Genomic DNA, 22,869 nt, shown 5'->3' on the forward strand with positions numbered 1-22,869 from the left:
GGAGATGAGAGAAGAGAGCCTGTGTGCTGGGTAGGGGGTGAAGGGTGCTGTGGACATTATTTGCGTACCTGTGGACAGTTATCAAGAGGCAGCAACGGACAAAGGAGGAAATAGAGGAGACCAAAGATGGACCTTTGAGAGGGGACAGAGTTTGAAGAGTGGGGTTAGGAAGAGAAGCCATTGTTGGGGATCAGACCAGTAAGAGTGGACACAGCTGAGAATGATCTTGTTGTGGTGGATCACGTTCTTGTTGCAATGACAGATTGGCTCATCGTCCCAGTTCCTCAAAATGAATCACTTTATTCTTGTGTTTAACTCTCTCCTGGTTTTGCCTCAATTTACCTCTGTAACCTCCACCAACTTTGCACCTTTCTGCATTGGCCAGCAATATGATCCAGTCAACTACATCTCAACTCAGTCCAAGGGTTTGATTTAACATCCCCCTGTTCAAACACAGGTTCTCATACCATAGCATTCTTTCTCACTGCTGTTACTATCTCACCACCATCATTGTCCCAACATCTCCTCTCTGCCTGGCTTTAACCTTGTCACTAAATGCAGCCTTTAAAGTGGTAAAGAGAGAGGTTCCATATTTCCTAGTTCCTCTTAACTGTGCAGTGATCTGAGGTGAAGTGGTTTGCTTCCCTTGAGGTTCCAATGATGCAGACCCAACTTATCTAGAACCAAGTCTTACATGTGAATGCACAGCCTCCCATTCCGACACACAACTGGATTGACATTACCTGACAATAGTTTCTCTGAGGGTCAGAGTGAAAGGTTATTGTTTGTGGTGCATGGAACCGATAGGATTTGTGAAACTGAATTGACTGAAGGAGAGGAAGAAGTGTTAATGAGAACCAATCATGGCCACAAATCAACTGTGAATCTACATGAGAGAGAAGGCCACAGAAATACCAGCTCATCCAATTAAGTCACACTAGGCTGCACACACAGTCTGACGTATATTCCCTTAAAGATGACCATTTTAAGAATTAAGTTGGAAAACATCATTGACCTATTAAATTAATAGTGGATCTTAGCAATTTGAGTCTGAGGGGACTAATTACCCATCTCCGATTTGTGACTGGGTTGGCCCGGCTCAGTACTCTGTCACCCACTCTTGGAATGGTGCAGTGCCTCCGGTGGGCCACTCTCGGAGCAGAGCCCCACTCTCGGAGTTGTGCGGCACTCCCGGTGCTCCACTCTCAGTGTGCGAGAGCAAACACTGACATAAGGGCAAAGAGAAGTTGCAACTTGGGCTCAAGATGCCTCTTGGAGTGGTGTGTTTGGCTGGAAGGAGAGAGAGCAAAGCTTTAAAGTTTGGACAAATGCAGAGGCCTGTAGTGGGGGCTGGTTTGATTCGGGCTGTTTGGATGCACTGGGATGAGTTTCTGAGTAGTAGCATGCCTGAGGTTATTACCTTTATAGTTGTGGTCGGGTTGGGAATGAGGAAACATTATATCCTTGATTGAAGATCAAGAGATCTATATCTAGAGATAGAGAAAATGACAGGGGGGAGGGTGCGAGAGAGAATGTTGCAGAAATCTCGTTGGAGAGATTTTCTAAGTACCGCTTCAAAGTAGGCATTCCTTGAGGAGATTTTGCAGAGCAACAGATAAAATGTGGAGGATGCTGGTTTAAACCGAAGATAGACACAAAAAGCTGGAGTAACTCAGCAGGTCAGGTAGCATCTCTGGAGAGAAGGAATAGATGACGTTTCAGGTCGAGACCCTTTGATTTTCTATATCTCTCTAAATCGCCGTCTATATCTCTCGTTTCCCTTTCTCCTGACTCTCAGTCTGATGAAGGGTTTCGACCCAAAAAGTAATCTATTCCTTTTCTCCAGAGATGCTGCCTGACCCGATGAGTTACTCTGGATGTTTGTGTCCTGGAGTGTAGTTGAGTTTGGATTGTCTGTGGTCAGGTGGATCAGTTTTATACTGAAGCAGCTCACTAGATGGCAGTGTCTGGTCAAGGCAAGGCGTTTATTGTCATATGCACAAGTACAGTGAGATACAAGTCTGGTTGGTAGGACAGTTCCACAGGGTCTGGTGCCTCTCACCCAGAGTGACCCCTGCAGTGAGCATCAAAGGACGTCACCTCTGATTCTGTTCCAAGCCGAACACAGTGATAGTCCAAGATCTCTGACTTATGTTCCATGTCCTGGTTTGGGAGTCACTGTAAGATCCTTGGGAGCTACCTATCACCTGTGAGACCCGTGAGATCTACCCATCTACCTGTGAGATCTAGCCAGACCACTAAGAAGATCGGAGCAGCAGCAGGCTGTTAAGGCTCAGTCTCTTATTACACAAAATGTGGCTGATTTGTAACATAACTCAACAGATCCCTGAATATCTTTGTCCAACAAAAATCTATCGATCCCAGATATAAATGAACTATTGATCCATGTCCATTGAACTGAAGATAGACACAGAAAGCTGGGGTAACACAGCGGGTCAGACAGTGTCTATCACTGCATTCCTTTGCATTGAACGGTTTTACACTGGCCTGTGTAGAAGGACGGCCTGACCACTGCTGAAAGGCCTAGCTTGAAATTTATAACATGATCCCTCCGCTCCCAGTCCTAGAAACCCTAACATTCCATGTTTTTGCGTATAGAACACTCTTTCAGCCTATGCACCCTAATCTCACCTTCTGCATGGTGTTGCTTTACATTCATCTTTTTCTTTCCAGATTTAATTACTTTGTGTTCTTTGCTTTTCACATTATAAATGCTTTCTATTAACTCCTTTGTCCCAGCCCAGTTCCGTGAGAGGCAAGATTCATGTTCATGTCATAGAAGCAGAAATAAGTCCCCTCAAGTCTATCTTTCCCTCTCAACCCCATTCTCCTCCTTTTCCCCGTAACCCTAACACCCTTACCAATCTCTACATTCAAAATACCCAATGATATGGCCTCCACAGCCATCTATGGCAACAAATTCCACAGTTTCACCGCCCTCTGGCTGAAGAAATTCCTCCTCATCTCCTTTGTAAAGGTATATCCTATTACTCTGAGGCTGTGCCATCTGGTTCTAGTTGTCGGCCCTCTTTGATCAGTTGGAGGCTGCTCCTTTTCCCAGAACTGATGCCAGCATCCTGTGACTTGGAACTCTTCTTCCCCATGAGGCTTTATCAGCCCTGTCAAGAACAGGGGTAGAGGGTGGTCATTTGTTTAGTCTCTTGTGCCTGGTCTGCAGTTCAGTACAATCTTGTCTGATCTTTTACCTTAGCACCATTTCCCAGCACTAATCCCATTTCCCAAATATCTAACAACCTGGTCATCAGAAGTCAGGACATCTTAACTTTTTTCTTTGTCATTGATCCCAACACATGGATTTTCACCCTCCTCTATCCTATCAAGCTGGTTTGAGACATTGTTCATCCTGGCACCAGGTAGGCAATATCAGCATAACCTTCTCCCTGTAGAGAAGACCCTATATTTCAGAGAAGCCTGAAAGTGTTTTGTTGCACTGCAGACGTGAACAAGCTGTAGAGAAGAAGTACCCAGGAATGTACAAGCGTCACCTGGTCAGGCCAATAATTCGCACTAATGCCGTAGAGAAATTGATCAAGAAGAAGGCATCAAACCACAAGCCTGGAGCCCAGGGGAAGCGGTAAGTGAATGGTTAAATGAACCTGTTCATTGCACACTATCTACAGGGCTGCTTCCTAACAATACATCATTGTTCTTGTTCTTCAGTAAAATGCGGGGCACATTGCTGACATAATAGAAACCCTATTACCTCAAATTGATTTGGATTGCGACCAGGGCAGTTTTCTATTCGATCTGTGTAGGAAGGAACTCCAGATGCTGGCTTATACCGAACATATAATGTTAGAGTAACTCAAATGATCTAGCGTAGATTTACACACCCCGGGATGCTAAGATCTTTGCGATAGAGGCGACTCCTGCATTTTGTAGTCGGGGTCTGTATTGCTAGAAAACCATCCATATTGCAATTTTACATAACGTGAAGCCACTTCATCTCTGCGTGCGTCATGAAGCCCATGATTAAAAAAATATTGTTTTATAATGGCCCTTTTATAATGGGTTTTTTTCACATAAATTCCGAGAGTGAATTTTATTCCATATCTCACTTTTTGGGTTGTGATTTATGAATGTCGAATGGCTATAAGGGAGGGTTTGCGTGTAGTCAGGGTACATTGGTCCTCGGGTATGCCACTGCCCCTGCATCAGTATGACTGGTCAGTGTCCACGAGTCTTTTGTGGACTGCCTGACAATGGGCTGGACCAAAATTAGCCCCATGTCTATGGAATGTTCCAAGTAATTGGGACCAGATGTAAAATATGAGAATCGATGCTTTTTTCCTGTGCAGCTTTAAGATTAGTTTTTGTTTATTGTCACGTGTACTAAGGTACAGTGCAAAGCTTTTGCTGCATGCTAACCAATCAGCGGAAGGACAATACATGATTACAGTCGAGCCATCCACAGTGTAGATACATGATAAAGGGAATAACATGAATAACAATTAGTGCAGGATAAAGTCCGAACAAACTTAGTCCACGGGCCTCCAATGAGGTAGGTCGTAGCTCAGGGCTGCCTTCTAGTTGTTGGTAGAATGGTTAAGTTGCCTGATAACAGCTGGGAAGAAAGTGTCCCTGAATGTGGACGTGTGCGTTTTTACACTTCTCAACATCTTGTCTGATGGGAGAGGGGAGAAGAGGGAGTGGCAGGGGTGCGATTTGTCCTTGAATATGCTGTTGGCCTTGCCGAGGCTGCGGGAGGTGTAATAAGAGTCAATGGAAGGGAGGTTGGTCTGTGATGGTCTGGGCCGCATCCACAATTCTTTGCAATAAGTGCTGACATACTTTGGAATTTCATGCCCTGACATTTGATTTGGCTTCATTACTCCCATGGACCCCACCTCCCATCCCTAAGGGTTGCTATTAAATGCCACATAACCTCAGGGTTTTGCATAACATGGATAGGGTTAAAGCACAGTTGGTTTCTGTAACCTGGTGGCCAGTATGCACTGGCAGCACACCTGATGGTGTACTCAAAATCTAAACTGATGCTCACAACTGTAGAGGTCTCTCTGGAGTCAAACTAACTGGGCACCGCAGCCTTATCTAAACCTACCTTTTAGCGATGTCAAACAGTTGCAACACCTGCCAATCAGTCTGTTGCTTCCTGCCAATCATCCAGGCATCGTCCTGGGAAATAATTATGTCTGAATTAGGATGTATAACTTTATCCTGTCCTATAAGGCAGACATTTCTGCGCCCTGCAGATTTGTTATAGACAGAGACTGAACAAAGTTTGGAACTTCTCTAATATGCCATGTGGAAAATCCAGGTTGCTTCACACATCCTGGGCAAACATAGCCTAAGCAACAGCAGGCAATGAGTGCCAACACAGGAGGGCCAGGCAGGTAGGGGATGGCAGAGAGTGTAAAGGCCGGGTTTCTTTACCTTGGAGAGGAGAGGTGACCTGCAAGAGCTGTACAAATCATGAGGATCATGACCAGAGTGTAGCCAGAAGCATTGTCCCAAAGCAGAGGTTCTATAATCTGAGGGTATCATTTGAGGGAAGGGGTAAGAGTTTTAGAGGGGACCTGAGAAAGAACCTTTTCATCTGGGCAGCGGCTGGAATCCAGAACGAACACCAGGTTGTAGCTGCCTGGGTAAAATCCAGAGGTGACCAGGGTTGCCTGACTGTTTAATTATCTCCAGACTCCTTGTATTCACTGATGGTATGCTGACCTGCGCCTTTGTGACCTGACGGGCCCTGTAATACTAACCTCCTCTTCCTCTGGCTCCCGCAGACCCGACCTCCTGAGGTCAGATGGCATTGTGCCGAGTGTGGAGTTGGGCCAATCGCACTCGCCTGTTACCGGCAGCCCCAAGGTGTCCACGCCACCGGGGAAGGCGAGATACCGCAGCAAGCAGCGGCACCGCCGCGGCAACAGCAAGGGGAGCCACCAGGAGTTTGCAGGATTCCTGCGGGCCATCGCGGGCCCGAAGCAGTGCTCCCTCCACCACCAGCACCGCCTGGGTGACCCGGCCAACTGTGTGCACAGTCTGAAGTATTTTGGGCCAGCGGCGGCCCTGAGGAGCCCCCACACCGACCGCCTGCAGCTGAAGATATCCGACTCCAGCCCAGACCTCATCTCCACCACGCTGGCTGTGAGCCACCGCAGGAGCTCGGAGAACGGCGAGCTGCCGGACTGCGGGCACGGAGCCTCCTGTCGGGACTGTCGAGAGCGTAAGGGCAACGCCAGAGATGAAAGACTGTCCAACGGATACAAGGTGGGACCAGCCGCACCAGGCTTCTCCCTGTCTCCAGCACACAATCCCATGGCTCATTACGAGAACCCTCGGTTTCAGGAGAACATCAGGCCTTCGGAGGAGAAGCAGCCGGAAATGTCCAAGGCAGGGTCTTCCTTGAGCACCCCTCTGCACCTCACCACACCCACACTACCTCGCAAGCTGAGAGTCCTCAGGAAGGAGGTAAGAGAGCAGGTGGTTCCTCAGCACAGCTCATGGCAGATCTTTCAGTGCCCCGGGGCAGTACCAATGTAACATTAGTGGATCTTAGAAAAGTATTCGGCACAGTACCAGCATCAAAATATCAGCAAAAATGAGCCCCTGTTGGATTAAAGAGGTCGTGTGCTGGACCCAATATTAAAACAAGGTCAACAGTGTGTATGTTGGGAAATCAAATGGAGGAAATTATTCCAAGCTGTTCTCCAGGGCTGGTATTAGGGTTTTTTTTAACACAGATAGTCAGGTAGTTCTGCTATAGTGCACATGTCTGTAATGCTAATTGGATATAACGTGATTGATGAATTAGCGAGCACATTTGTATTATTTAGGTTTGATTAGTTAAAACATGATTTCAATTGTGAGCTGGCCAACTACTTAAGAGTTACCTTGGAAATTGCCAAGCAGAAAAAATCTGTCCTGGAAAAAAAAATGTCTCAGGGAATTAAAACTGTTTCCTTGAAACCACCTCCCAGTAATCATCACTTAGAAAACCTAACTGCTGGTCTCATTGCAGGTGGCCATTGAAATTACAAGCCTTTGCTTGTATTGTCAGGTTGAGCCATAGTTGTTGGAGACTCAAAATGCTGGAGTAACAGGCAGCATCTCTGGAGAGAAGTAATGGGTGACGTTTCGGGTCGAGACCCTTCTTCGGACTCAAAGAGACTCAATCCAAAATGTTACCCATTCCTTTCTTTCTTTCTTTAAAATCTTTTCATTAGTTTTTTGCAAAAACAAAAACAAAGCAAAACAAAAAAAAATTAATCATGATAAACATAACAATGATATTGATACATAGGGATCAGGATTACATTAATCAGGTATAACCTAAATATGAGTCCAGTGTCAAAATACACATTGAGTATAGACCTCCCGGTCTCTATGTAAGTATAGTTAAGTGTTTAAAAGAGAACTTGTGTGTATATATATATATATGCAAAGAATTTCAACAATTTAAGTCCCTGTTTGGCATCAAGTCCGTTCCACCGTATAAAGGTAAAATTATTATTATAACGGCTGGAGAGGGGACAATTTATATTGTGTGAAAATGTTGAATAAAGCTTCCCCAAGCCCTATCAAATGTAACCAAGGGTTCAACACTGTCACTTCTAATTTTTTCTAAATTTAAACATGATATTGTTTCAGAGTACCAATGGAGTGTGGTCGGAGGATTAGAGTCGTTCCATTAAAATAAAATAGGTCTTCTGGCAATTAATGTAGTAAAAGCAATCAGCCGATGGGCAGAACTGGACAGATGAATAGAATCTAACATTGGGTAGCCCAAAAATTGCAGTAATAGGATGAGGTTGTAAATTAATACCTAAAACTACAGAAATAGTATCAAAAATGTATTTCCAATATTTTTCCAAAAGTGGGCAGGACCAAAACATATGAGTCAGCGAAGCCACTTCAGAATTACATCTGTCACAGGTAGGATTTATATGACCATAAAAACAAGCTATCTTTTCTTTTGACATATGAGCTCTGTTAGCTCTGTGAACCACCTTGAATTGTATCAGAGCGTGTCTTGCACACATTGAGGTAGTATTAACTAATTGAAGAATCCTCTCCCATTTCTCCATAGGTAGAGAAATTTGGAGTTCTCTTTTCCAATCATTCTTAATTTTATCAAATGTATCTATTTATAATTTCAAAATCAACTCATAAATAGTCGTTATTAAACCTTTCTGATAAGGGTTCAAATGTAAAGTTTTTTCCAAGATTTCGGTTTGATGTGGTAACGGAAAAGAGGGTAGAGTAGCCTTCAAATACTGTCTAATTTGTAAATATCTAAAGAAATGTGAGTTAGGTAGATTATATTTATTGGAGAGTTGTTCAAAAGACATAAAACAACTATCCAAAAACAAGTCACGAAAAACTGCTAATCCCTTCCTCTTCCATAACAGAAAGGCTTGATCAGTACTAGAAGGTTGGAAGAAAAAATTAGATATGACAGGACTCGATAAGATAAAATCATTCAATCCAAAAAACTTACGAAATTGAAACCATATTCGGAATGTGTGTCTTATTATTGGGTTAGTCGTATATTTATTCAATCTCGTAATTGTAAAAGGTAACGAGGCCCCTAGAATAGAAGCCAATGATAGCCCTTGCATAGAATCACGTTCAAGATTTATCCATCCTGGGCATTGGGTATCTTCTAAATCTTTTGTCCAAAACGTTAGATAGCGAGCATTAACTGCCCAATAGTAAAATCTAAGGTTCAGCAGTGCAAAACCACTGTCTTTTTTTGATTTCTGTAAGTATTTTTTACTTAGCTTGGTATTTTTATCCTGTGTGCGTTATCCAAAATTGGAAGATTTCCATAGTGCTCGGTGTTGAAATTCTCCTTTATCATTTTAGAGGCATATTTTATAACAATATCCCCTTCTTGACCTTCAAGCAAACCATCAATTTGCAGATTCAATCGACGGCTACTGTTTTCCAGATCCATGTTTTTAGTATTGTAGTGCCCGAGTGTTTTCATTCATTTTCCGTTCCAGTATTTCAATCTTCAAATCTCTTTCCTGGCCCAAGGGTTGCAAGTTATCAATTTGTTCCTTCTGTTCACCAGATTCATCTTGTAACATAATCAGCTTGTCTTGAACTTCCTTCAATTTGCTCGAAATTCCTTTCATCATTTCTTCCATACTGCAGAATCTTGTTTTCATTTCTCCGTTCATTTTCAATTTTGCTTCTAAGATACCAGTCGGAAGCTGCGCCTTCCCCACGCTCCTTCCTTGGAGAAGCTCTTTTTCCTCTTGTCTCCATCCTTTACACGATTGAAGTGTATAAATGTGTTATCAACACTTTAAGAAAGGTTAGACTATGCCTTGAAATCAAGTAATAATAAGTAACATTGAAAGAGTGGTAAGCAAGAAGTTAAAAGTTAAGGGAGCAAACGAAGTTACAACCTTTACAGCAAGCTGCCACTAGGAGAGTCCTCCATTCCTTTTCTCCAGAGATGCTGCCTGTCCCGCTGAGTTACTGCAGCATTTTGTAGTTTCGAATTAAACCAGTATCTGCAGTTCCTTCTTACACACGTTGTTGGACACTCGTTAGTTAGGGGACTGACAGAAGATTCTATGGCAACAAACGAAACTCCAGGACAATGCCTTGCTTCCCTGGTGCAGGGTCCAGGATCTCAGAGCAGCTGCATAACATTCTCAAGGGGAGGTTGAACAAGGAGAAGTCGTAATGCATGTTGGCACAAATGACATGGTTAGGAAAAAGGATGAAGTTCTGCAAAATGAATGCTGGAAGTAAAAAGCAGGATCTCCAAGGTAGTGATCTCCAGATTACTCCCAGTGCCACATGCTAGTGAGGGTAGGAATGGGAAAATAGGACAGATAAATGCATGTCTGAGAAGTTGATGCAGGGGACAGAGATTAAGATTTTCGGACCATTGGGATCTCTTCTGGGGCAGAGGGACGTTTTCCACCTCAACTGGAGGGGAACCAACTGGAGGGCAGGCAGGTTTGCTGGTGCTAAAAGCGTGGGTTTAAATTTGATTGGCAGGTGAACTGGATCCAATGCAGGGCTGAGACTGGTGAAAGCTTGGAAATGGGATGGAAGAGGAAGAAATAACGTTTAGTGGTGAGGATAGGCAGGAGCACAGGAGAGAGTTAGAAAGGACTGTTGAATTGAATTGAAATATGCCAGGAGGTTGCAGACAGCTGAAAGACTATTAGAGTTGTCATAGTAGGGGGTTTTAATTTTCCCAATATAGGCTAGGACAGTCATAGTGCCAAAGGCCTAAACAAGGTGGAATTTTTCAAATGTGTTCAGGAAAGTTTCCTCCGACAATATATAGAGGGCCCTACAAGGGAGAGGGCAAAGCTTGATCCACTCTTAAGAAATTTGGGGGTGGGGAGAGGGGGTGCAAATGACTGAAGTGTCCGTGGGTGAGTCGTTTGAAACCAGCGAACACTGTTCTATTCGCCTTAAAATAGTTAAAGAAAAAGACAGGGTGGGCCCGTGACTTGGGAGTCATGTAAGTAACCAAAACGGTTGATGAGGGAAAAGGCTCAAATCGTTGTTGATATGGACTTCAGCAAGGCATTTGATAAGGTTGCACCTTGGAGGCTGCTCTGAAGTTTAGATTGCATGGGATCAGGGAGAGCTAGCTGACTGGATAGAGAATTGGAAGGGTGATTGTGGAAGATTGTTTTTCAGACTGAAAGTCTGTGACTCAGACATCGGAACAGAGCCCAATGCTGGTTGTGGTTTACATCAGTGATTTGGATGAGAATGTCCAAGGAATAATTAGTAAGTTTACAGATGACACCAAGGTGGGTGGTACAGTAGATAGTGTGGATGGTTATCAGACTTGACAGTGGAGTAGATTAGGATATTTTCAAATTCATGATATGATTTTTTCAGCCAAGCCCCGTGTTAACTGACCATCGGTCCTTGGATTAGTTAGATGTGCGATTTTGATTTAGAAACCAGCTCTGGTGAGGAGGAGGCACAGTTCTGAAACTGGACATGGTGCAGCAGGTGTTTTTGATGCAGAGAGAGCTCAGACTCTGAGAGGAACAGGGTCGTCAGACTGACTGAAGTTCTGAGAGGAAGAGGGCTCGTGGGACGTGGGAAGAAGAGAGGTTGGGGGTTGTGAGGATTGAAGGAGGGAAGGATGTTCTAGGTAGTTTGGCAGTCCTGGAAGAGGATTATCGGGGTAGGATATTAACCTTTACCCTCTGCAATCTTAAGTGAACAGCAGAGGGTGAGTCTAAAATAAAAAAATGGAGCGTGTTAAGTTGTCTGGTTGCAAAGGTTGGGAAGTAGAAAAATCCAAGATAATGAGATCCTGCTGAAGCTCTCCGCCCTGCACACACGCACATTGCAAACGTCATGGCTGTGGAGGACCATTTTGTACGTCAAATATATCGGAACAAGTGATGAAAGCACAGCAAAGTACAACAGTGAAGACCTAGGCAGGGAGAAGAGAGTTATAAACACGAGGAATTGGAGCTGGGAAGTTTGAAAAGGATCTTATGGCAGTGCCTCATGAAATGTTATCATGTGGCAGATTCCTTGCATTTTCCATGAATCATTCACCAATACACTCAGATAGACTGTCAGTCTCCAAATGCGTGTCAAGTTGGGATTGGCTTACGATTCTGTAATGTGCATCATTTGATGAAATGTTACACTGTGCTCATCTCACTGACTGCTGACGAGGTCACTTGTGGAAGGCCGCAGAGCACAAATCCAGCTGTTGACTCAACGTCACCAGCTAATAGTGAGAGGGACACGTCCGTTAACCGTGTCTCTCGAAGTGAACAACATATAACAACCTAACCCAGGCAGAGGCCCAGAGCCGCACAGTACTATCCCTGGTGATGGGCTCACTGCCATAACAGGACAGCATCAACACCAGTGTGGCCCAAAACTAGAGCAGAACCCCAGCCATCTCGCAAGACGAGCCATGGAGATCATACACTCAGACCACAAGTCCGATACGCCAGTAGCAACTTCCATTTACCTCACACCTTCAACTTAATGTAGAAAAAAACACCAGAGCAGGATCCTCTCCAAACATTTCAAACAACTTCTGATTATCAAGCCATCCAGTGAGTTACCTTGACAGGATTAAACACTAAATAAAACTGGTAGGTTTTAAGGGGTATCTTACAAGAGCAAAGCAGAGGCAGTTTAGTGAGGAAATGGAGGAGATAGGATGGTAGGTAGACAGAAAGATGCAGCAAACTTGTAGTGAGCTCAAGTTTAAGTTGGCTGGAACTTGGGAGTCAGCCAAAGAGAGGAGTGGAATAATCGAGGGTAACAAAAGCATGGAGCAGGGAGGAATTTCAGCAGCAGATGAATCAAGGAAGGGCAGAGTCTGTGGAGGTTCATGAGGAGGGTATGGGCTGTCCCTGTGCCTGATAGCTTGACACTTTCAAAGATAAGACAATTGCAAAGGGTCAGCTCAGCCCCAGAGAGCTGCCAGAGGGAGCAATGATGCCAATGAAAGGGATTGAAAAAGTAGATCCTCGAGGAAAATCTTGGCCATCTTTTCAGAAACTTGTGACAAGATATGTGGTAAATAAATGATGAGGTGTACAGAGATGGAATGGAATGTTATTGGCATACATGTGGAGACTGTTATATTCCGGATGGCAGAATGAATAACAACTTACACGCAGGTTGCCCGGAACACGAGAGAGAGTTTTATAAACCCAACATTCCCTGTTTATCTACAACACAACCTCATTAACATATACATGGATATGTATGAATACATTACACTGCTCTCCTTTTTTTAAGTATTAAATCTAAGTACACAGTTACAATTTTGTTGTTGTGATACTTGATTTAAACCAGTATTCATGAAATCTTAAATGATAAATATAATATATTTATTTTACATATCTACACATTTTCATTTTACCTATACAGTGAGTTACTTAACTTACAAACCTAATCTGACTACTGGTTTATGGATCCTGCCTGATCGTCTAACAGTAACAGGTGTAACAGGTTTAGGTGTTGACTCAACTGTAGGCTTGTTTGGCTCTGTTTTAGTACCCTGACTTTGACCAGAGGAATCTGTTTCTTTGTCTGTACTAACTGAACTTTGTGTTTCAATCACAGTGGTCTCTTCCAACTCACTTTCAGATAAAAACTCATGGATTAGAACTTCATGCTCAGTTTTTGGTTCATCTTTGGCTGGAATTATTTGATCAACATGAACACTTGATCCTATCTCCAACTTCAACTAAGTATCTTTTTGTTGCACATACTTCCACTATTTTCCCAACATCCTATTTGTCTCGACTGGACTTGTTGGGAGGACTGAGAACACGAATCTGCTCATCTGGCTTGAAGTACCTCTCCCTTTTGTGGGAGCACTTCTCTTCATCAACAATTCTGCTTTTCAGGATGGGCCGGTGCAGTGGGGACTGGAGTCCTCTCAGACAAGGAGGGTTGCATTTTAAGATCAATATGGCAATGTCTACTCTCCTGCCTTCTTCAGTCTTATTACGTACCTCCTCAAAGAACTAGAGGCCAGGTTTCTCCCAAAGAAAGCCATGCTGACTATGCTTGATCATGCCCGGACTCCATAGGATTTGCTCCAATAATTTCCCTCACACTGACAAAAGGCTGACTGGCCTATGGTTATCTGGCTTATCTCTTAAATAAAGGAACATGAACTATCTTCCAGTCTTCTGGCATCTCACCTGTGGTTAACATAGTTACAAACATATTATCGGGGCCCCAGTAATCTCCTCCCTTGCTTCCCATGGCAACCTGGAATAGATCTCATCCAGTCCTCAACATTTATCCATCCATATGCATCCCGTGACATCTAATACCTCCTGCTTCTCAAAGCGACCTTGCTCCAAACATGCCCTCCCTTGAACTCACTGTGAATAAAGTGTTAATTTTGAACCATGCCCATATCCCCTGGCTCCACACATAGATAACCCCTTTGGTCTCGAATGGGAATCACATCTTCCCTGGTTACCCTCTTGCTTCGGAAATAGATGTAGAAGGATATTTACACATTTTGAGCATTTATGGCCAAGAAATTTCGATGAGTTGCTAAGTCATGGAGGTTTGAGTACATCCATGTATCTCCTCTGTCTTCCTTGGATTCTTTTGCCGTGAAAGAGTTCAGAGTGACCATTTCAGGAGTCTGATGTTGATCGTATGAATGATGGAGTCTGTCCATCATTTAGTGTGAATAAGCCTTGGGATTGGAGATATTGGCTCACTCTTGTTGGTTATCTTATCCTTCGCTCCATAGATGCTGCCTCACCCGCTGAGTTTCTCCGGCACTTTTGTCTACCTCCTATCTTATCCCAACAATGGATTTGATGGGTTTTATGGCGATAGCATCGGATCAAACAATCCCACGGCAGGGAAACTACAGATTAGTTGCAGAGTGAAGCTCCCTCTATACTATCCATCACACAGTTGTAGAACAAGATAGCATAGGTCATGCCTGATGTCTGCATTGAATTTGCCAGAACTTCAGAACAATATCAGTTCTGTCCAGAGGGACCTATTAAATGTGACTGGTGCTGAATGAGGTTTAATTTTAAACGCTGGACCAATGTTAATACAGTACTGGATTGAAATGCTGGCAACTGGGTAACTGAGCAGGCATTGACTTGAACAACAAACCAAGCCTAGTTAGGCTGATGAAAATCTCTGAATACAACTCTTGCGGCTTTATAGCCCTGTCCCACGGTGCGAGTCCACCCACGAGTTATCCCTAGTTTAAGAAAAAATCAAACTTGTGGTTTTCTACGAGATTCCAAGTTTATGTTCACGAGTTTCAACGAGTTCCCACGTGTATGTCTAAGTTTGCCGTTTACTTCTCATTTCTGCGATGTACCAAGTTCCTCTCCTGAGTTACTCTTGAGCCAACAACGACTACCGACGTGTGGAAAAATCATTACATGATAAAAATTATGTCATGCAGTTTTTTTTTACTATAAAAAGCCTCCCATGTTTAAATTTCTTAGGGTTACGGAATCAAGGGATATGGGGAGAAAGCAGAAATGGGGCACTGATTTTGGATGATCAGCCATGATCATATTGAATGACAATGCTGGCTCGAATGGGCCGAATGGCCTACTCCTGCACCTATTTGCTATGTGTTTATACCTTATAAATATTTTGACATGCGTTTCAGGATTCCAGCATCTGTCTTTTCCAATATCCCTTTCCCTGTATTTCTCTTGGGCTTTTCCTCTCTTTCCCCAACTCCTATCTCCTCCATCTGCCAGTCCATCTGAGTGTAGATATGAAGTTCTTCTTGGCTGTCTATCTGTATGTGTGGACTTTCCATTAAAAGTCATCCATGATCATTATCTCACAATCCTTCAGGTGTTTTTGCCACTCATTTCTCATCAAGTCATGGGTTCATACAACATAGAAACAGGCTCCTCCGCCCACCATGTCCATTCCAACCATAGCCTTCCTGACCGTTATTCGAGTTCTGGCCCATATACTTTGTAAACCTGCCTCCGTTGCATTGTCAGATTACGACTACAGTACTTACTGGGTTGAGAAAAAAATCATCAGATGCCCTCTTTTCCGCCTGCTGCTCACATTAAATCTACGCCCTTTGATGAGTTCAATGAATCTGATTATTGTCTGTCCTCATTCATTTCATTATATGTTCACTTGAGCAGCGTGTGTCACTGCTCCAGGGACCCGGGTTTGATTCTAACCTCCGGTACTATTTTATGGAGATTCCTCCAAGTGCTCCCTTTCGCTCCCCGCACGCTACTTTGTTGTATGAATGCTCCCCGCAACACCTGAACTCATGACTCGATGAGAAATGAATGGCAAAAACACCTGAAGGACTGTCACCTTCCCCAGATGTGTCGGTGAGTGGTGCGCTGCCATACGCAAAGCTTCGCTATTTGTAAAGGTTTCTTGTCTAATGTACTTTTTTAAACTCACTAAATCCAAGTTTTGGGATTTTTCAATATATAGGCTGACGGTTAGTACATTTCTCACCTCTGTTTATTCATTGCTCGGCAGACTGTATTTTGGGGATCTCGTATCATTGGCCACGTTGTCACATCCTGCACTGTTTTATCCCTGACTGCAGATGGTAGCGAACGACCCCAAAGGATATTCCCCTTCGTGTTGGCAAAGTTTTGCAATTGCTTTATTTTTCACATTTAAGGCGATTTATTTTTAAGAGTTGGTGTGGATCATTTCATTTTCAAATAATCTTATTCAAACAAGAGATGGACACAAAAAGCTGGAGTAACTCAACCGGTCAGACGGCATCTCCGGAGAAAAAGGATTAGGCGACGCTTCGGGTCTAGACTCTTTTTTTCAGCGATGCTGCATGACCTGCTGAGCTACTCCAGTTTTTTTGTGCCTGTCTTTGGTGTAAACCACCATCTGCAGTTCCTTCCTACACTTATTCAAACAGGAATGCAATCACTACCCCCACCCCCTCTCCCCGCCCCACATAATGCATCAAACCTCTGAAGCAGTAATGTGAAAGGCCCATAAACAAGGGAAGTGACCTGCCCTTGGAAATCTGGAAATATTGGTTGTTGGTCGCTCTATACCAAAGATCAAGGTGAGATTCCCACAGGTGTCTCCAGCATCAGGGGATCATTCCTGACAGGCTGACTTGGCGAACCTTTTTTTACTCATCTTTTTTTTTTTCTCTGTCCAACTGCCGAGTTAAGAGTACCCATGAGTTAATACGGTAAACTCACGAGTCACTACGGTAAGCTCACGGGCTACTATGGTATTACAACAAGTTTAAAAGTATCAAAATTTGATAGAGTATATTTGACTCGTGGAAGTCTTTCAACATGTTGAAAAATTTTCACGAGTTAACACGTTTCTCGAGTAGCTGCCGTTAGCGTTACAAGTCGCTAAGTTACGTCCACGAGCTCCGACGTTCCCGCTACGTTCATTCTACGTGATTACCACGAGTTTGATTTGTTTTTAACTCGGGATAACTCGTGGGTGGACTCGCACCGTGGGACAGGGGTTTTAGTGTATGTGGTGTGCGGGACACAGTGTGACATTGTTTTCTGTTGGTCACAGAACGGAGACGACTCCTCGGAAGAAGAGGAGGGAGAAGTGGACAGTGAGGTGGAGTTTCCCCGCAGACAGAGGTAAGACATGAAATCCAGCCATCCTGCACAGGTCAGAGCCTCCTACTTTCCTGGTATTCACACTGGGAGTCGGATGTGTTTGACCGCAAACAATAACTTTTCTTTTCATGGACGTGACCATTGCAGGATCCATTACACAACCCACAGGTGGTGATGGTGAACATCCTCGTTGAATCACTGCTGTCGTTCTGGTGGAGCTCTCCCATTGCACTGCCAGAGAGGGAGTTCCAGACCCATCAATGAGAACAATCAGGGAGATATTTCCAAATTACGATGGTGAATGCTTTGGAGAGGAGCTTGGAGCTAATGCTGAGTCCCTGTACCTGCTGCCCCAGCACTTCCAGATGCAGACACAGAGTTAGGGGGTGCTTTGGTGAAGATGTTGTGGGGGTCTGTAGATAGATGGCTCAGGATGCGCCATTAATGGAAATAATGCATTTAAAATGGCACGGAGATGTGAAGTGGTGAGATGCGTTATCCTGATCGTGCAATTAGCCTTAATTTCTGGGCTAATTGGGATGTTACTCCTGATATTCCTCTGGTGACTCCAGAAGGAAGTCTGTGGAGATCAGTCTATGTTGCCTCCAGATTGGAAGATCCGACCACGCCCACTCGGTGAGGTAACTGGTGGCTAGTGCCTCTGAAACTTTACAAGCTGAAAGGAGGGACGACAGTGGTCAGAACAAAAAATGTCAGGAAAAGTTTCACAAATGTTTTTTTTGTTCTTCACATCTCAGAATCTCACAGCCAATGTTGCCACCCAATTGGCTCAAATATGATGTTATATCAGAGCACAGGAAAGAGAGAAAGAATGACAGTAATTCTAGTTTGCCACCGATCAGAGTGGGCTATGGTCAATGACAAGCAAGGAGCTCCCCCTTCCTTCCTGCAGCAGCTTCCTGCCTGTTCTACAGTCCAGGCTCCTCTTATCGAAAATATTGCGTCATTATCTCATTTTCAAAATATCTTGCTATTGCAAAAGAGCATTGAAGTAACCTTTACCCTCTAAACATGCAAACATAAAAAACACAAGCAGGAATAGGCTATTCAGCTCCTCGTGAGTGCTCTGCTGTTCAACAGCAACAGGGCAGTTACTTTACCTCAGCACCAGATCTCTGCATTAACCCCTTATCCCCGAGACCCTTATTATGTAGAAATGTATTCATCTCCATCTTAATATTCTCAGTTGCAGCTGAATTGAGTAGAGAATTCGAAAGGTTCACCATCTTCTGAATGAAGATTTTTTTTTTCATCTGTCTGAATGATAGATCCTTTATTTTGGCACCATGATCCCCCAGTTTCAGGCGTACCACAATAAGGTGAAATATGATCCCTAAATCTTTCCTTGTACATTTTGTTGTTCTCCTGAACTCTAGTGAGAAAAGGCCCAGTCTGCTTATTGTCTTCTCTCCTCTCCTGAAACCTCATTTTTAGTTTCCTATTGGAGTTTTCCTGGAATACTCACATTTTCTGTTTTGACAGTCATGATTTCATTTTCTTGTTTTTGGCCTGTTCTACAGTCCAGGCTCCTCTTGTCAGACAGGTTTCTGGTTTCTACCTGCCCTTGACCCTTCCATGAAAGACTGGCAGATAGATCTCATTCACTGTACGGATAGCAGAGACCCTGAAGAAAGGACTGTAAGGACCCTTATGGGCCCTGCTGCTCAAATGATGAGAGTTCTGTAGTTAGCACAATGGGATCATCCACTGCTCTTCGCCAAACAGGTTGACCAGCTACAGGCCATCTGGGTGGCTTACCAGAAATGTGGCTTCACACAGACACTCCATATTAAATTCCTCTAGGGTCCAATCTAGCACAAAGTGTAGGGTCTCAGTGCGACCTCTCGGACCCCATCCACTGTCCCCTTGATGAGATCTCCATACTGCTCCATGGTGCAATGTCTTTCTTCATGTTAGATGACAACGGTTATATTCAGATGCTGTGCTCTCAAACGCAATCTGTTGGTAACCATTATATTGGAGGCTAATCAACAGTACTGCGAGTCATGCAAAGCTCCACCCTCACCCTCCATGTGTGTACTTTCCAGCAGCCAACACGGTTTCACTGACAAGGACATTGCTACTACTTCAGCATTGAAACCAAGCAGTGAAATCAATCCTCAAGCTGGGGCAGCATAGTGGTCCAGCGGCTAGAGCTGCTGCCTCACAGCTCCAGCCACTGGTTCAATTCTAACCTCGGGTGTGGTCTGTTTGCACATTCTCCTTGTTTGTACATTCTTCCTGCAGCCAAGTGGATGTCTCCGAGTGTTCCGGTTTCCTCCCACATCTCAAAAACATGCAGGTCAATAGGTTAATTGACCTGTAAATTACCCCTCGTATATGAGGTGTGGTTGAAGCTGAGATGAACTGATTGATATGGATTTGGTGGGGCGAAGGACCTGTTCTTCTGCTGTATGACTGACTCTATGAACTCTAGAACCAATATCCAGAGCTGAGCAGAGAAACAAGGGAATGCAACAAAAGGCTTATGAAAAGTCTTATGCTGGCATATCAAAATGAAGTTAAAATGTTTTATAGATATATAAAAAGACACCGACTACTACACTAGGGTAATGTTAACTGATTAAAAGTGTTGTAGGTGAGTGTATTGAATAATAAGGAAATCACACCTTTGTTAAATGATCGCTCTGCATCTATTTTCATTGTAGCGGATAAAATAAGGAAAGGAATTGATGGATCTAATATATTCCAAATATGCAATATGACCTTGGTCAGGAACACACGTGCCCTGATAGGTTCATCTCAGGACATTAAAAATAATTAGTACTGAAGATGTAGATGTTATAAATCATAATTTCTTCATTTAGCAATTGAGGTGGAAAGTAAATCGTAAATTGCAAACAGCGTGAAGCTATAAAGTCCTAGAGGTTTGTCTGCTTAAGTACCTTTATTTTCTCCTGCAACTTTTCCAATGAGTCACCCCGTTATTTAAGAAGAGAGCAAAGAATATGCCCAGGAAATACTGACCTGGCAGTTTATGACCAACATCAGGGCAGTTATTGGAGCTGATAACAGGGACAATGAGAATTAATTGATTACAGGATCATGATGATGTTTGTAGGCTAGGTCATATGTGGATCATGGAGTATTGTGAAGTGGTCTCTCTGGTCCCTAAAATGGTGGCCATCATAGTAGGCATTTGATAAAGTCCTGCAGAGATTGCATGGAAACCGAGGTCACCTTGCAACATGGATTGATTGGGACAAGGGACATAGAGTACACATTGGCAGGAGTGTTCACTGCTGATCTGCATTGGATCTCAGCTAGCACTGTTTTAAAGTCACAGTAATTCTAAATTATTTTACTTAGATGAGAGCAAGAACTTATCAAACAAAATAAGTGAATGTGTATAACATGAGGGTGGTCATTATGGCAATTTTTTGTGAAAAGATAAATAGGAATTTTGGAAAATTATTTTAATGTTGAGACTGGCCTGTGGAAAGGGCATATATTAAGGTCATAAGGAATATTGTCACCTTGTCATGGTGGAGAAGCTTGTATGGACCTGAGATCCCGAGAGCGATGCCGTCTGGAGCTATGCTCCTGGTAGGGTCACCCATGTCGGTAAGGTCGAGGGGGAGGTCTCTGACAAAGAGCAATCCAACCAAGACCTCAACGGTGGAACAGGTGGAGGATGATGGCGGATCTTAGTGGAGCATCACAACGGCTGGGAAGGCAGATGAAGGCTGCAGCAGAAAAGAGTCTCCCGTCGACTTGGACTCCATGCCACTGGATCCTGAGCCAGATCTATCAAGGACCGTGGGGTGGCTCTCTGTGCACCACTCCCCACATTAAACAAAGTCACGCACAGGCATCCTCCATATAGGGAATAACACCCTGGGGACACCCATGGTCAGCCATGGCCGAGAGCGGCCTAAGAAGAAGGAGTTGGAGGCCATTCGGCCCATCAAGTCTGCTCTGCCATTCAATCATGGCTGATCTATCTCTCCCTCCCAACCCCGTTCTCCTCCTGCCTTCTCCCCATAACCTCTGACACGTACTAATATTGAGGCAACAAGCACATAACGGACTGAAACCTGGTGGGTGGTTACAAAATTGAAAGGAGAACTAAATGGACGTTATCTCAAGAGGCTGCGATACAAAGCAAAGGAATTTTAGTCATCTGTCCAATTAATGATATACAGGAAAAGGCAAGATCAGGACAATTTGCCCTCTGCTAAACTTTGACACAATGTGATTCAAGGGATCCTGATACCAAATATTAGCAAATACACCAGGTAATAGAGAACCATTGAGTGGTGTGCCACGTGTGCGCACATACCCCAGTGTCAGTGCCTATTAATCTGCTACTGTGTGGCCTGTGTAATAGACAGCTGGTGAAACTGACCTGCTCACTCACCTGTGATCTTGCAGGATTCGCAAGGAGCAAGAAGAAACTGGAATGAGTTGATAACAGATTGTCTGTGTGATTTCACTGTAGCCCAAGACTTGGCCTGCAGTCTGAATAACAGCCATAAGCCAGTGTTGAAGGGCTGGTGTTGCCACAGTGTGTAGGATCACTGATAGTCTGACTTCATGCCGTGCTTGGTTTCTGAGGCTGTGTGCTCTGTGTTTTGTGTAGGCCTCACCGTTGCATGAGCAGCTGCCAGTCGTATTCCACCTTCAGCTCGGAAAACTTCTCGGTATCGGATGGAGAGGAGGGCAACACTAGTGACCACTCACACAGCGGCACCCCTGACGGGCTCAGCAATAACAACGAGGAGCACATGGAGGACAAGCTGGAGGACATGCTGTCGCACACTCCAGAAATCCCTATCGAGATATCCACGCAGTCCGATGGACTGTCTGACAAGGAGTCAGCAGTGCGCAGGGTGAAGACTCAGATATCACTGGGGAAATTGTGTGCAGAAGAGCATTGCCACGAGGTGAGTTTCCTACAGCGACTCATTGTTGCAACACTCAGCTCCAGGGGGCTTCACTGGCAAATCCACCTAGGTGAGGTGACCTTATTATTACAGAGAGCGAGTACACAGCACAGAAGGTTACAATCACCGTTTAGGTTCAGGCTTATGTTTATCATTATCATGTGCACTGAGGTACATTGAAAAGCTTTGTTTTGTATGCTATCCAGTGAGATCAGATAATACTATACATAAATGCAATCGTAAAACTCAAGTACAATAGGAAGAACAAAGGGGAAGATATAGTGCAGAATGTAGCTCTCAGCATCGTAGCGCATCAATTCTATAGACAAAATCCAATGTCCGCAATGGGGAAGAGCTGAATCAGACTTTTCCTCAGCTGATGGAAGGACGTTCAGAAGCCTGATAACAGAAGGGAAGAAGTTGTTTGCTGACTCTGCACTTTCAAGCTTCTGTACCTTCTGCCTGACTGGAGTAGGGTGAAGGAGAATTAATTGAGGTGGGGCAAATCTTTGATTAAGTAGGGCTGCTTTTCTGAAGTAGCATGGAGGGTAGATGGAGTCAATGATGGGTGGCTGGTCTGTGTGATAGATTCATTTTGGAGGTTGGATTCATTTTGGAGGTGATTCATTTGAACGCTCCTAGAAATAAGGGACGTCAATTATCTGGAAAGGTTGGAGAAAATGGGATTATTTCCTGACCGTTCAGGAGGTTAAGGGGAGATCTTACAAAAGGCCAGAGGTCAGTATCCAGAGGAGGAGGTAACTGGAACTAATTGGTAAAATACCATATTGTCAACCTCTGGAAAGTATGCCAACGCTATCACTTGTGCCATTCCCGGCTGACAG

The 22,869-nt window shown here is 44.0% G+C and overlaps 1 protein-coding gene across 6 annotated transcripts in view; it reads left to right on the forward strand.

The window, feature by feature from the left end:
* Positions 1 to 22,869, forward strand: part of LOC129698871 (mitogen-activated protein kinase kinase kinase 13-like) — a 158,280-nt gene that overhangs the window by 127,860 nt on the left and 7,551 nt on the right. For 5 of the 6 annotated variants that reach the window (XM_055638227.1, XM_055638228.1, XM_055638230.1 and 2 more), the window contains 4 exons: positions 3,479 to 3,616; positions 5,790 to 6,474; positions 17,047 to 17,117; positions 21,721 to 22,024. In XM_055638227.1, the coding sequence (XP_055494202.1) occupies positions 3,479 to 3,616; positions 5,790 to 6,474; positions 17,047 to 17,117; positions 21,721 to 22,024 (1,198 nt within the window). Of the gene's footprint in view, positions 1 to 3,478; positions 3,617 to 5,789; positions 7,436 to 17,046; positions 17,118 to 21,720; positions 22,025 to 22,869 lie in introns of those variants that run through there. The other variant, XM_055638232.1, reaches the window with a different exon arrangement.

This window comes from Leucoraja erinacea, chromosome 7 (assembly GCF_028641065.1).
Source record: "Leucoraja erinacea ecotype New England chromosome 7, Leri_hhj_1, whole genome shotgun sequence".
NCBI lineage: Eukaryota > Metazoa > Chordata > Chondrichthyes > Rajiformes > Rajidae > Leucoraja > Leucoraja erinaceus.